At 29.9% G+C, this 16,865-nt stretch overlaps 1 protein-coding gene across 2 annotated transcripts; it reads right to left on the reverse strand.

Moving 5' to 3' along the window:
* Positions 1-9,811: 9,811 nt before the first annotated feature.
* LOC141678495 (putative isoaspartyl peptidase/L-asparaginase 3) lies at positions 9,812-16,277 on the reverse strand. Of its 2 annotated transcripts, XM_074484832.1 has the most exons (7): positions 16,101-16,277; positions 14,112-14,283; positions 13,072-13,136; positions 12,570-12,965; positions 12,431-12,489; positions 10,604-10,708; positions 9,812-10,176 (listed from the first exon to the last, which is right to left on the reverse strand). In XM_074484832.1, exons 1-7 carry the CDS (start codon positions 16,173-16,175, stop codon positions 9,957-9,959), a joined length of 1,092 nt encoding a protein of 363 aa, XP_074340933.1. In that variant the 5' UTR covers positions 16,176-16,277; the 3' UTR covers positions 9,812-9,956. The 2 variants fall into 2 exon arrangements, with proteins under 2 accessions (XP_074340933.1, XP_074340934.1); XM_074484833.1 differs by lacking the exon at positions 16,101-16,277 and having other exon boundaries at positions 12,570-12,975; positions 14,112-14,186.
* Between the last annotated feature and the right edge of the window lie 588 nt (positions 16,278-16,865).

A 16,865-nucleotide genomic window follows, 5' to 3' on the forward strand; every position in this document is an offset into this window, starting at 1 on the left:
TTTTTTATAAAATTATAAAATTTTATCAGGCACCTACCCTGTTTTCTTGATTGATGAAAACATGTGCATTAAGTGAAACACTTCCGAATATAGGTAAGATCAACGGTGAGGATAAGCGAGATGTTTGTGTATATAAAACATTTCGGAATATCGGATAGCGATGTTATTTCCGGAGCATAATTTTAATTTTCGGAGTAAAAATTTAGACCCGTATTTAATAATAGGGCGTTGAACTTTAACCACTAGAGACTACAAGCATAAATAATACTCCTCCATATTATGTGTCTTGTTTTAACTAGTTCATGATCAAATTTTTTATATTTTGACCGTAAATTTCACTTTGTTTATAATTAAATATGATTCAAAACTTGTATCATTTGAAAATATATCTAATCCTCTTCAAGATGTATTTTTCAATATATTAAGATAACATATAAATTTGTCTTAATTGTCGGTCAAAGTGTAGTCAGTTTGACTACATAATAGTCAAAACAAGACGTATAATATGAGATGGAGGGAGTATCGGAGTAGTAGAGTATACTCCCTCTCTTTTCTTTTATATGTCGTTTGACTTTATTGCACACAATTCTAAGTCCTTTGATCTCATATATAAAATAATATTTTTTAAAATTTTCCTTTTATAAATTAAAATTTTAGTTATATATTTTTATTACAAAAAGAAAAAATTAAAAATTATTATTTTGAAAAATGTGTGTACAAAAGTCAAACGTCATATAATAAAAAACAGAGGGAGTATATAATTATGTAAAAAAATTGAATTGACTTCAAAGAAATATAATAGTTTCCGTGAGGTGAGTAGAGGTTCATCAATTTAACAACGTAATTTGTTAAATAAAAAAAGGTGTGAACAATGATAGTTCATTATTCAAAAGGAACACCAAATTTTTGTCAACATTAGCTGTAAAAGAGCTGGGATAATTATTTAGATCAAGAATATAGAATGAGAAATAATTGATACAAACACTCAACTCTTAGTTGTAAACGTGTACTTAGTATACTGATGTGCACTAATAATACCTTATAAGTATCCTTTTTCTAGCTCTGGTATCAGAGCTAGAGGCGGAAAAAATGAACAGTAAATTACTGTAGCAAAATTTCGGAATGAATAGTAACCGATGAATAGTAAAAAATGAATAGTAATTATGAATAGTAAAAATTAAAAATTAAATGAGACCTCCAGCAAAATTACTAAAAAATAAGAATAAAAGTTATAAATCTAAAATAATAACAAATCTATTAATTTATTTTATAGTAGAGAATAAAGAAACAAAACAAATGTGTAAGAAAAATCTATATAGACAATTAATATATTTATATAAATAAAATAAATATTATATGGAAGACTATAAGTTAGAAAGTATTAAACTAATAGCAGATAAAAACTTTACTTTTAATAAAGATATAAATCAACATATTGAAAGTTGTAAAATAAGTATGCAAATAATAAATGAAAAATTAGATATTATAGCTAGGTTACGAACAATGTTGAAAGAGAGAGATGAAAAAATTAGAAGACTGGAAGAAGAAAAACTTTTAATAAAACGAGAAAAATTTATTAAAGAAACTAATTTAGAAATTCAAATAAAAGAATTAAAAGAAGTATTAACTGAACAATATAAATTAATAGATGATTTAAGGCAAAAAATTTAAAAAAATGAATTGGATAGATCCAAATGCAATAACTAGAAATAATAGAAAAATAAAAGAATTAATAAAAAATCAAGAAAAACTAGAAATAGAACTAGATAAATTGCAAGAAAGAAAAAATGAAATTGAATGGACAAGAGAAAATACGGATGAAATAATAAGATGTTATCAACAACTTGGAAATATGATAATAACATTTAGAAATAATAAACTAAGAATTCAAGGACTTAAAAGAATAATTTTATCGAGTAATATAACTGGATAATAATACAGTTTGAAAAAATGTCATTAGAGAAATCAAGTGAAACACAAGATGTATATTATCAAATGGATGAATACGAAGAAGGAACATCACAAACTCTAAGTTTTAAACCAGATATATATAATCAAATTCAAGGTGAAACAGAAGAACTAACAATAAAAAAGATATTCAAAACATCATATTTTGAAAGAAATAAAGAAGTTAGATATATAGCTCAAAAACATGAAAATATAATAGACATAGATACAATAAATGGAAAAACAAAAATAAATTTAATAACAGATGGTTTGATAAAAAAAGAACTATCTAAATTAAAACAAAAAGAAGCAAATAAACTAAAAAATATTTATTTTGGAGCAATAGAATTTACAATAAAAGCATATTTTCAGAAAAATATTGATACTCTCATACAAATATATGTACTAGACGATAGAATAATAGGAAATATACAAGATTCATTAATAGCAGTAGTAAAAGGAAACTTAATATATCAGAAATTAAAATTTATAATACAACCTGATTTCAGCATATCATTAAGAGATGAAAATAAAGAAAGATCTTTAACATTATATTATAAATTAGATGGAATAAAAATGCAAAAGGGAAGTAAGGTAATTAGTATAGAAACTAAAATAGTATATGCTATGACTGGAAACCATCATGTAAAGAAACAAACGGAATTAGGAATAATAGTACCAAAATTATATAATGATATATTAGAAAAAATTGAACATAAAGAAGAATCTCAAATAACAATCCCAGAAGAATTTACAATAGACTTTAGTAATAGACAAATAATTCCAACACAAAGAATTAAACCAATATTAGAAGGATCTAGATTAAGTTTTAGAAGAGAACACAACCCTATAAATTTAGTTAGATCAATGAGTATGACCAGTAGAAAATTAGATTTAATAAAATTACCGTGTTACGAATCAGATAAATTAAGAATAAAAACAATAATATTTAATGGAATATTTGCCAAAGAAGTTATAACAGAAATAAATACCGGAGCAACAAAAAGTCAAATACATATAACTGAAGTTGACTCAAACAAATGTGAGGAAATAGAACCTCAAATAATAACTGAACCAAATAGCTCGAGAGAAACAATAATAACAAAAAGTATAAAATTGAGATTAAAAATTTTAGACTTAGAATATAATATAAGCCTAGGAGTAATAGAAAATGACGTTAGTTATCAACTATTATTAGGAATGGATTTCTTAAATGAAATAAAATATAATATAACCAATGAAGGAATAGAAATAAATGATCAGAATAAATTAAGATTTATAGACAGAATATGAACCCTGAAAAGGAAATAAATGAAAAGAAAGATGAAATAGAAACTATTAATAGGATAATAAAAGAAACATTAATTATGTCTCAGGAAAAAGAACTACAATACTTAAAAGAAAAAGAAAAACTAGAGGAAGAAATAAAAGAATTAGAGAAAATAAAAGGTAAGAAAAGAAAAATATGGATAATTAAAGGAGAATGGAGAAAACGAGCCTATAAATATGAATAATACTGAAAACCAAATAAAAGATATTTGGAACGAAATATTTATAAAGGAAAGTTTAAACGCTATATTAAAAAAGATGGAAGAAAATCAAGAAATTAGTAGAAAGATAATTAAGGAAGAAATAACAGCGTTATGGAATATATCAGAAATCCCAATCTTTAAACAAATATTAGATAAATTAACCATTATACAAAATAGTTTAGAACAAAATAAAGAAAAGAAAGTAATTAAAGATGAAACAGAAGAACCAGAACTAGTACCTATAACAGTAATAGGAAGAACTAAAGAACCTATATTAATGGATATAAGCAAAGCAAAACCGAAAATAACTATAGGCGTTAAAAGAACAATAAATGGTTTAGCAGAGCTTCATAAATCAGGAAAATTTTAGGAAAATGTCTATAACAGAACATAGTGCTATAACATTTCTTAAAAAACATGGAAAAGAGTTACTGGAAAAAGAAAGACAAAAATATGAACCTATAAAACAAGAAATAAGAGAAGATGAACTAAAAGAATTAAGAAAAGAAAATGCTAAATTAAAAACTAAAACTAATATAGAATGGTTAAATAAATATAAATTTTATAAAAAAAAATATAAAACCCAAAAGAAAGAATTAAAAGAAACAAAGTTAGAAGTAATAAGTGTATTAAAAGAAATAGATAATTTAAAAAATGAGATTAATCAATTAAAAATAGAATTAAAAGGAAAGGAAATTATTAAGTCTGACGATAGTAATCCAGAAACGAACAAAGAACAAGATGAGAGCAGTAATACAAGTACATCAGATAGTAATCTAGGAGAAGAAGGATTAAATTACTTAGAGGAATCAGATAATGAGGAAAAGGAAATAGTAATAAAAGAAAATAAAGAAATATTAGAAGCCCTCGGAAAAACCGTAAATGCAATAATAACAAATGAAGAGAAAAGCGATGAAAGTGATATAGAAGAAAGAGAAACTTCACATAAACAAACAAATTATGAAACCGAATCAGATAATATAATGGATAACGATGCATACCCAGAAGAAGAAATAGAAGATCATATAATAACTAAAAATAATATTAAAATGCCAGGAAATATACCTATAGGACAACAAAATGAAGTACAAGATTTCATAGGATCAATACACCAAGGAATAAATATAAATGGATATTTTCTAGATTTAGATAATGTCTACGACGATCAAGAAATAAGTAGAAGAATAAAAGACTGGAATTTAGGGATGTATATAGCCTTAATGAATTCAAAAAATATAGAAGATCTGGATTATGTTTTTGAACTAATATCAAAAACAATTATAGGAAAAGCAGCATTTTGGTTAGAAAATATTATTTATGAATTAAAGGGACAAGTAAGAACGTATGCTAGAAGCTGGAAAGATACGTTAAACGCATTTGATATATTATTAAAAAGAGAATTTCTAGGAGAAAGATGGTTTGTAGCTCAAGAAAATATAACAGTAGAAAGAAAATTAGAAATAACAATGTATCTAAATAATATGAAATGTTGTAGGATTAGTAAATTACCAGAATATACTATAAGTTTTACTAAATTCTTTTATGAAGCTAAGTTTTTACCTAATGAAAGCTTAGTATATCAACAACTGTATTATGATCATCTACCTTCACCTTATAATACCGAAATAACTAAAGAATATAATAATCTAGAACCTAAAGAAAATACATTAGGAGAAAGAATTAGATTATTAAGAGCATATTTAACTCGAAAATGTGAAGAATATAGAATTCAACAGAAAATTAAAAAGGATAAAAAACAAGGATTAAGAGAAATCTGTAATTTTACGGAGAAAAAATTAATATTTGGATGTGATAATCAAGATTATAAAACTAGAAAGAAGTATAGGAAATATAGGAAACTAGATTATAATAATCAAAATGAATATTATAGAAAACAAAATAAAACCTATAGACCTTATAAACCATTTAATCGAAGATTTAAAAGAAGAAAATTTAAAAAATATAGAAATACTCCTGAAAATAGAAAGAGATTTAGATATAAGAGAAAGTTTAGAAAAAGAAATAAAACAAAAATAGCAGATTGTAAATGTTGGAATTGTAATGAAAAGGGACATTATGCAAATAAGTGTCCTAAATTACAGCAAAAAGGAGTAAAATACATAGATACCACCGAATTAATAATGAAACTAGAATACATAAGAGAAGATAATAATAACTGGTATGATGAAGAAGTATTCTATATAAGTGAAACAGAACCAGAAGAAATAAATTATATAAATGAAAATAATAGTAATAATGAAAGTTTAACTACTGAATAGAATAAAATGGTAGCTATATATATTGAAGCACAGGTAGAATATAAACCTACGAAATATATAAAACAAAAGATATTTATAGATAGTGGAGCAGATATTTGTTTAGCTAAAGAAGAAGTATTTACTCAACACAAATGGAAGCATACAAAAAATAGAATAATAGTAACAGGATTCAATAACCATAAAAAAGAGATAGATATAATAGCAGAAAATGTAAGATTTATATTAGGAAAAATAAGATTTAGGTTACCTATAATATAATAATATGAAACAACAAATGTTACTAGGAAATAACTTTTTAGATTCTTTTAAAACTCAAATAATAAAACAAGATAGGATAAGTTTGTTAACACCTTGCGAAAAATGGATAGTATTAAAAAGAATAATACCTGTAAAATCAATAGAAATAAGTAATATTAAAGCAGAAAGAAAAATAAATTTAGAACTATTAAAACAAAAATATGTAAAGGCATTAAAAATAAATTTTGGAGAACATCCAATGAAGTTATGGGAAAAAGAAAAAATATATGCTGAAATAAAACTAATAAACCCTAATGATATAATTAGAAACAGACCAATAAGATATAGTCCAACAGATCAAAAGGAGTTAGGAGTTCAAATAAAAGAATTATTAGACTTAGGACTAAAACAAGAAAGTAAAAGCCCGCATAGTAGCCCAGCATTTTTAGTAAGAAATCATAATGAAGTAAAAAAAGGAAAAGCTAGAATGGTAATAGACTATCGGGAACTAAATAAAAAGACTATATTTGATGGATATTTTTTACCATATAAAAGAAATTTAATCAACCAAACAAGTAATAAAAAATGGTTTAGTAAATTTGATTGTAAAAGTGGATACTGGCAAATAAAATTAACTAAGGAATCTAGATGTTTAACAGCATTTAGCGTTCCACAAGGACATTATGAATGGATAGTACTACCATTTGGATTAAGAACAGCTCCACAAATATTCCAAAGAAGAATGGATAAAATATTTAGAGAAATGAATGATTTTATTCTAGTATATATAGATGATATATTAATATTTAGTGATAATTTAACAGATCATTCAAAACATCTAGATATATTTATTCAGACTATTAGAAAACATGGAATATTATTATCAGAAAAGAAATCAGAAATATTTAAACACAAAATAGAATATTTAGGATATATTATAGACTCTGGAGGAATTCAATTACAAGAACATATATCAACAAAAATAAAGAATTTTAAAGAAATTTTAGAAAATAAAAAAGAAGTACAACAATTCTTAGGAATAGTAAATTACGCTTCAGATTATATAAAAGATTTACCAAAATTAAGAAAACCACTACAAGATTTAATAAAGAAAAATAAAACTTTTGAGTGGAAGGAAGATCATACAAATGCAATAAGAGCATTAAAAACAAAGGTAAAAAATTTACCTAAACTACGATTACCCAAAGATAGTGATCAGTTAGAACTATTTACAGATGCTAGTGATATAGGATGGGGAGCAGTATTAGTAGCTTTTGAAAAAGATGATATTGATAAAGAAAACCCTTTAATATGTGGATATGCAGCTGGAACATGGAAACCCAATGAAAAGAATTATCATATTAATGAAAAGGAACTATTAGCTGTAAAATTAGGGATTAAAAGATTTCATTATCATTTACTACCTGTAAAATTTGTTGTTAGAACAGATAATACTCAAGTAAGATCATTTATATTCAATAAAATTGACCCTTTACCAGAATTAAATAAAAGAAGAAATTGGCAAGCATTTTTTAGTTATTATGATTTTATTGTAAAAAACATATCAGGTACTAAAAATATTCTTGCAGACTATCTTAGCAGGGAAAATGGAAAGTATTAGCAGTATTATGATACAGGTGGGAGAAGTAATTCAGAAGATAAAGGAAAAGAATGACCAGATAAACTTTATTAACGAGGAAATCAGCCAACTCACTACTACTTTAGAAGGAAAACTCAGAATATTAAACAACCTACAAAAAACCCCAGAAACCTTTGTATCAAGATTAGCCAATACTCCTACTATCAAAACAATAACCATACCAGAAAATACTATCAACACCATTACCCTAAAAGATCGTGTAACCTTTACCAAAGAATATACCGAGTCCTTTGAAAAAATACAAAAGTACTATGATTATAAAACCAATACTACAATCCTGAGAAATGGGAAATTTGGAAAATACCCAAGGTATATCTGTAGGGAAAACGCAGATTCAACTGTAGTAAAAAACCTATTACTCTTAGGATTTATTGACAAAATAATGGTAGATGAAACCTTATCAAGTATAGCACAACTACCATCAACTATAACACAAAGCCTTCAATCTTACATGAATTCATACGGACCAGGAGGAATTTATGGTATACAGGTTTTTGATGCCTGTACTGACTTAACAGGAAAACCCATATTACTCTGTCAAATATTTAAGTATGGCAGGAATACTACTATAGAAGGTGAAAATACTAGCCTAAAGACGGACATGACATGTACAATAGAGCAATTTGGCGACTGGTTGTGTAACAAAAGAGCAATCAGCATAGCAACATTGAAGTCTAAACTTGAAGATATGATACGAGGAGGAAAGGCATGTGTCATTGGCACAAGTAAAGGTGGATTAGCAGAAGAAATACTAACCATTTATTATAATAATGATATAATTAGCAGGGATACTACAGCTTTGAACGAAATGCATGCAAGATTATCAGATTTAAAGCACAATCATGCTCAGAAGACAAAGGAAATTTATCAGAATTTATTATCAGGCCAAAGACGGAGACCAGTGGCAACTCTAAAGAATATAGCAACAAAAGAAGAAGGATGTTCTGATCCCTTTGCATAAATATTTGTTAGGCCCTGAAAGGGTGACCTAACCATATAATACAATGTAATACTATTTGATGAAAGTTAGGCCCAATAGAATTTGGTGACCTAACAATGTAATAATAACGATGAATTGATAGACCCAATGAGAATTGGTGACCTATGGATATTACAAATGATATTTCGGCCCAATGAGAATTGGTGACTGAAAGCATATTACAAATGATATTTCGGCCCAATGAGAATTGGTGACTGAAAGCATATTACAAATGATATTTCGGCCCAATAAGAATTGGTGACTGAAAACATATTACAAATGACGCTACGGCCCAAATTATATTGGTGACTGTAAAAAAAAAAAAATAAAAAAAAAATAATAATAATAATAATTTTCAGGAAAAAGAAAAAGACAGCAGCAACAAAGAAGAAAGGTTACTAGAAGAAAAAGACAGCAGCAGAAAAGACAAGGACATTTACCAGAAATTTTATCTCTAAAGTCAAAAAGAAGGTGGAATGGCAGACAAATTACAGAAAGTGGATTCAGCTTTTGAAAAAGAGGAAAGAAAAAGAACGGAGGAAATTAAAAGGGAATCTTAGAAATAGAAATTAGTAGAATCAACAGAGATTGAAAAACTCTATAAAAGCCATCTTGTAAATCATTAAGAGATATCAAAAATTTTCATCAATGAAAATAGCTGTTTATAAATTTTCTATGAGTAGCTAAACCTTTCTCTCTACAATCTCTATACAAGAAAATATTGTGAGATCAAAGTAAATATTATACTATGTCTATGTTTAGTAATTGTTAAGACAGATATAATATTTTATTAAGTATTTTAGAGGATATCCCAGGCGATCCCAATGTCAGGCTATATCCCAAAGCAAGGAAGCGAGAAGGGAAGGAGAGCCAAGACAGGTTGACAGCCATAGGTGATCTAGGATACTTATAAGGTATTATTCTGAATTTATGATTGCTAAATTATGATATTAGTAGAATGTTTATGGAACAGATCACAATATGAGTATTGTTATGAGGTTGTAGACATTTAAATGAAATATGCTGATTTTTGGATATAATCATGTATATAATTGTTTATTATATATCTGTGTGTCTTCCCTCTTTAGGGTTATCAGATATAAAAAACGATCCCCGCGAATCTGGTATAATAAAAAGAAAGTTCTATTGTATTTCTTTTAATACTCCCTCCAGCCCGTAATACTCCCTTCAGCCCGTACGCCCGTTGATCACTTGAATTATCTCGTCACGCCCGTTGTATAAGCATTATAACATTAAGTAATCAACAACATTTTAATAAGAACTGTGCAAGGCAATAGTAGTATATGAGCCATTCAAGGTATTCATGGGACAATTGTGAAGACTTGAACATCTTTCATTTGGGGACTTTTGACCGAGTACTGAAATGTCCATCCATAGCAAGCCCCTGCATGTTTTCCATTCTTGTTGACTGCAAAAACAGCTCCTACAAAATCTGGAAATTTTCTCGCGATTCGTGATATTGCGTCTTTGGCAGCAAGTCTTGGTTCCATTCCTAACCTCATGCTCTCCACAACTTGATAACTAGAATTTGAACGTAAAATGTGGATCAGAATCTTGTTACAAGTTGGATAAAATATCAAACTTGATGAAGCATATATCTGATGCTAAAATTTCAGCTACAAAGTACCTAGGACAGATGGGTATACCAGGTGTGGCCGGACATAAAAGTAAGATAATCAATTAAATTTCGGGGATTCAAATTTGTAATATGTCACTCAAGGATATAATATACCAAACTCACGCTCTCAGATTTTATAGGGAAGAGCACCATAGGACATCTCTCTTCTAAATATGAATGAAAACTGAGTCCTAATTTCATTAACACCAAAATCAGTTACCAATTACCATGGAAGAAAGTACATCATTACATCATTACATCATTATATCATGAACGCATAATACTCAATTTGCTGACCTCTTTTAATACTTAACAGAAAACATGAGTTACCATGGAAGAAAGCGCATCATGATATCACCGTCACCAGTTGCGCCACATGCTCCAACTTCATTATCAGCATATGCAGAAGATCCGGCAATAGGTCCATCCCCAACCCTTGCATTCTCGAAAAGATCCGTTTTAGAAAATTATGCAGAAAACCAGACAGAAAGACAATGACAGAATGTACATGTCAAATGTTGTTTGCTAGTAACTTTTAAAATGATAAGTGTAACTTCTGTGAATATCCGGTTAATATTCAAGGTTTTATTCACCTTGTACACGTCATTTTAATATGTACCGATTCTCTTGATTGCACCACAGTCCACAGATGTAAATAGGTGGCTTCACCACATATTCACTCTTTGTATGATTTCAACTATTGAGATACCCAAGCAGCTCACTATTCACAAATGCGAAAAAGGGGAACAGTGAAGTCTTAAAACTTTCACCGGTGGCTGGCTTCACCACATATTCGCTCTTTGTATGATTTCAACTATTGAGATACCCAAGCAGCTCACTATGCACAAATGGGAAAAAGGGAAACAGTGAAGTCTGAAAACTTTCACCATAAGAATGTAATCTAAACTTTATATCAGGGTTTTTTCTAATATGTCCCATTTCAGAAAATGGTTTATAAATATGTCCTGTTTTTAGTAGTAATTGTAAATATACCCCAAATCAAATATTTCTTCTAATTTAAAGTTAATCTTGGTTTTTTGTTTTTTTTTGCTACATAATCATGGTTAATTTTACTACTCCGCATCTTTAAAATACATTTTTATCCCTAACTTTCATAACTTAATAATAATGTATAAACTCTTAACTGAACTTAAAATTAGTATTTTCCATAAAACAAAAAGCATCTATAACAACAATTAGTTGAACTTTAATTTAAATAAAAGCCCAGTGGAATAATTATTTTAATGACTAAATTTTTGTGTGGCTTGTGTTAAAAGAAAATTTATGTTTTGTTATTTGAGAGCAACCTATCTATATTCAATGATATATTGTTTTGTTAGTTGTTCATAATAGGTGTTGTTAGTTGTTTGAAAGACACTAGGAATTGTTGAGTGCATATTCTAAATTCCTTAGTTTTGACAGTTACTAGGTAATGAGTATGAAAAAACACATCTACGTGATCACTTAAAACCTTGTTTTGCATCTTCTAAATAGTTTAGTTTTGGCAGACAAACTAATTGGTACGAAAAAACACACATAACAAAGATCACTTAAAACTTAATCTTTTATGCCTGATGGGTATTCTAGTAATACTTTGTAGATATATATTATTTTTATAACTTAAATATATATATGATGGTTATACATGAGTAAAAATTAAACCCTATGACATATTTTTTGTATATAATGGAATATTGTCTATAAAGTGACCCATTAATTTGGGATATATTACACAAATTCCCTATACCAATTGCTAACCTGATATATCTTACTAAAACCGACAATTTAGGACCTTTCTTACTATATAAAATTAAACCATACTCCATAAAATCTAAAAATCCACTTCTGATTAATAGAGCCGAGAGTCCAAGAATCTGAGGATCAGAACTCTATCCCAGAAACTATATGTCAGTAGCATGTCATACATCCTAAAATGTTAAGACTAGCTAATTGACTGAATGTTTAATTAATTCTTCAAAAACGATTATGGAAAAATTAGCAATTAATTAAATGCCTTATAGCAATCAATATTATTCTAGGATGTTAGGGGAATCAGTGGAGAGAGCAAAATGATGATAACAATTGCTGACTTATGTACATGTATGTATTAGTATTAGCATTATTCTGTGTAAAAGGCAATCTGTGCATCTAACATACCTTCCAGGAATCTTAAAGCATGCTCCATTCGTTGAAGTGCCGACAGCAATATGTCCCATCTAAATAAAGATAAAATTCAATTAAAGAAACTCAGTTTTGTCATGATTCACTAATTCAAAGAAAGTTCCAGACTGCTTACTCTATCAAAAACGGCCATGGATATGGTGTCATGGTTGTGCCTATCAACATGAGAAGTTACTGACCCGTAAGTTTGCATCAAATTGTTTACTGAACATGTCTTATCATAGTCTATAGAATCCTTAATATGATATTGATAAGGACCACAACTATCAGAGGGTAGAACATTTTTCCTAAAATTTGGTTGGCAGTGATTTTCTTTCCATTTTATCCATTTATCCATCGACTCGGGTGAACTGAGGTTTGAAGGTCCTGGAAGACCCATAGAGATTGCAAAGGCTGAGGCTTGATCTCCAACAAGCATAGTGTGCTGAGTGTGCTGCATCACTAATTTTGCCGCTCGGATGCCATCTTTAACAAACCTCATTGCACCAACAGCTCCAACCTCCATTGTCACCTACACAAGTCTTAGTAGACCCCAAGGTAGATCATAAACGTGAATGCTTGCGAGACAACGTCACCATGAAGAGCACATTAAATCTAAAAAACATTACACTCTTTACCCCATTCATGATCAAAGCATCTAAAGTAGATTCACCATTTTCATCTGGGCTACCGCCTGGTCCAACTGTTCATACAAAAATCAAATAGTATATATTATATAACAAAATGTTACTGCAAGTACAATACCAACGCTTTTAATAGAAACAAATAATAAGGTAAGAACTCATAGAGTACTCAACCGCACATTAAAGGGTACAGTTAGTCTCAAACAAATTAGAAGTTGATGCAGAAGTTCTACGTTATCTCTTAGTTGACACTTGACACTGAAATTCAATATTGATCAATTTTGAAATTTATGAACACTTGACAAAAACTAATCTGCATTTGAGAGCTTTTATATCCTAACATACACTCCCTACTCATTTGCAAAACTTTCTCAAGGACCAGTTTTAAAAATCTAGGATTGCTGAAGGATGTATTAACATTATATACTTTAAATTCTGTAATGTAATTTTTTTATTTTTTAGTGGGTGGGGTGCCCAAGGCCAAAGCAGTAGTGCAATGCTCTGCTATTGTGACAGCACTACCCCCTCAAAAAATAAACGTAATATAATTGCAGAGTACAATTCGAGATATACAGTAAATCATTAAAAACAAATGCACATCCTGTTAAAACTTAATTATTGTTGCAGACCTTGAGGGACAGAGTGACTACAGTTTAATAGTTAAAGAAAAAGATATTAAATAAAGAAAATGAAAATGCTGAACTATAGCCTACATTGAGTTCCAGATCATTCATCCCCCCGCCTGCCATTTCATATGTACACGAGTGGTAGCAGAATTGTAGTCTCTCGTAGATCAAGATTAGATTTATTGAATTAGATTATGATAATACAAAATGCATGACTTGAAGTTCTAAAATGCTCGAAGAACATATTCACAAACATTACGTCATCGTTCCTTTCATGTGTAACACTTTTTTTAAGGATCAAGGCACGGACATTAAAAGATGTTAAAACACATTCACAAACACACTGAAATCTCCGTTAATCTAAGAAACTTTAAACTGTAAAAACTATAAATCATCATAGAGTCTAACCTGTACCATCACATCTTAATTCCTCACACGCCGCACAACCCTCCACAACAGCATCTACAGCAGAAAATCCGCCATCAGCAGCTGTCCACGCTGCTCTAACAGCCTCCAAGAAAGGCCAGGTACTCACAACCAAAGGATACAAGCTCGAATTCTCAACCTCATGAGCACCAGCCTGCTCAAAATTACACAATCAGATTCATAAAACACGGAAAAATTAAATGAAATTAAGGCATTGTTGCTCAACTCACTTATCATTTGGTATGTTTCTCTCAAATAACTTTAAGCATAAAACTGTCTCCCAAATTAAAATTTAAAGAGAAAAACCGAGGTACTGTACTTCTTTTAAGCTTGTAAATTTGACTTGGCCAAGTTATTAAAAAAACACTCTCTATATGTAACATTAGTGTAATAGTCATGCTGCTTTACCATTTGAACTAGTACATTGTGACATGTGGGGACCATATACACATAAAACCTATAGTACATGTACTTCTTTTCTCACAATTGTGGATGACTGTACTAGGTGCACTTGGACACTTCTTTTGAGCAATAAGTCTCAAGTTTGTTCTATATTTAGGTCTGACAATGCCACAGAGGTTCTTGCATAGAGACTCCTCAACAAAATGGTACGGTGGAATGCAAACATAAACACCTCCTATCTGTAGCTAGAGCTCTTAAGTTTCAATCAAATGTTCTCATACATTTATGGGGAGATTGTTTACTTACAGCAACTCATTTGATAAATAGAACACCATCCTTTGTTCTTAATAATATGTCTCCTTATGAGATGTTGTTTCATAAATCACCTTCTTATACGCATTTAAAAGTGTTTGGTTGTATGTCATATGCTTCCACTTTGTCTCATAGGAAAGACCAATTTACATCTCGAGCTGTGCATCTTTTTAGGTTATCCTCAAAATCAGAAAGAATACAAACTCGGGAATCTTGATACAGGTCACATGTTTACTTCTAGAGATGTGTGTTTCTATGAAACAGTGTTTCCTTACAAACCCTCTGTTCCTAATTCTACATTAATGTTTCCTCCGCATACTTCCTTCATAAGATGATTTAGAACCTAAATCTCCTAATATTGAGGTTCCACCTGACTTTAATATCTCTAGTCCAGTGCCTGAGTCTTCTCCTCGGACCAATGACCTTCCTGTGTCTTCTTCTGAGACAACAAATCATAGAGTGTCTCCTTCCCACTCAAATTCTGACTCGACAGTTGGTCAAGCACAACAAGCTAGACCAACTAGAACAAGAGTTCTTCCTGGAAAGTTCTCGGACTATACTGGAATTCCTTCTACTGTTCAAAAACAAACTAATCTAAATCACGCGTGCATATATATGCGCCCCCAAATCAAAACGTGCCACTTGTATGCCACGTCATTTGGTAAAAAAATTGGGGGATGAATTTGGGGTACCTAGCACTACTCTTATTCTATTCTCAAGCTGTGAAAGTAGTTACAGATGATATATGTTAGATGATGTATATATATAGTGTCATTTTCCAGATCTATTTGTACAATCAATGGAATAGTTTCTTCACAAATTACATCTTTCTACAACTCCTCTTTGAACAGTTATGTTAGATACACAATTCACAAAAGCAAACTGATATTTATACACTAATTACAAAGCAGTCAATATGAGAGTAGACAATAAAATATGCATAATTAATTTGGTTACATGAAACGGCTATATGAGAGGGAGAGGGAGAGGGAGAGAGAGAGGAGAGAGAGAGAGAGGGAGAGAGAGAGAGGGAGAGGGAGAGGGAGAGAGGGAGAGAGAGAGAGAGAGAAGGGAGAGAGAGAGAGAGAGAGAGAGAGAGAGAAGGGAGAGAGAGAGAGGGAGAGAAGGGAGAGAAGGGGGAGAGAGAGAGAGAAGGGAGAGAGAGAGAGAGAGAGAGAGAGAGAGAGAGAAGGGAGAGAGAGAGAGAGAGAAGGGAGAGAGAGAGAGAGAGAAGGGAGAGAGAGAGAGAGAGATTACCGGAGAGAGAGATGGAAGCAATAAGAGGAGTATGAAGAGATGAGGAATGAACTGTGTTTGAGCTTGACTATCCATTCATTGGGCGTCTATTGTGTTCACCGGACACTGTTCTTTCTTTTTTGAGTCTCGGGACTGGAGGAGGGAGAAGTGACTAGCGAGTATAGCTCAGTATTTTTAACGGGAATGTCGATTTCCGGATTTTGGTTTTTATTTTTGGGTATAAAAATTTTCTACAATTTTATTTTGATACATTTTTTAATTAAAGTTAATATATTAAATTTTATTTAAAATTAAATAATTTATTAATTTAAGTGAAAGGAATATGTCCTAAGTTTAATCATCTATTAGGATTTAGAAATAACTTTTTATATAATCTGTTTTGATTTCATTGATTTTAATAAAAGACTTGTTTTGTTTTTATTACGGACTCTATCTATTTAAGTGTTTAAATAAGATATATCATAGTTTAGAGTAAAGCTTTTTATGGATTATGATGAGATCATAATAGTGAGACCTAAAAAGATGATAACTCTAAAATTAAATAGTTCTTGATCGTAGGATTACTAACTGGTAATTAATAATCCGCAGAGATCGGTACATACTATGCTTACTTCATTATGAAATATGTCTGTTCTCATAGACATTTGTGTGGTGACACTATAGCTAGTATGTAGGTGCTTATTATGGAATAAGTTCACTGAACATGACTCGCACAGCTAAACAACTGATGGAGTTCACTCACGTGTCAGCAGTTGTTCACATAGT

Source organism: Apium graveolens, chromosome 8 (genome assembly GCF_009905375.1).
Source record: "Apium graveolens cultivar Ventura chromosome 8, ASM990537v1, whole genome shotgun sequence".
In the NCBI taxonomy this organism is placed as follows: domain Eukaryota; kingdom Viridiplantae; phylum Streptophyta; class Magnoliopsida; order Apiales; family Apiaceae; genus Apium; species Apium graveolens.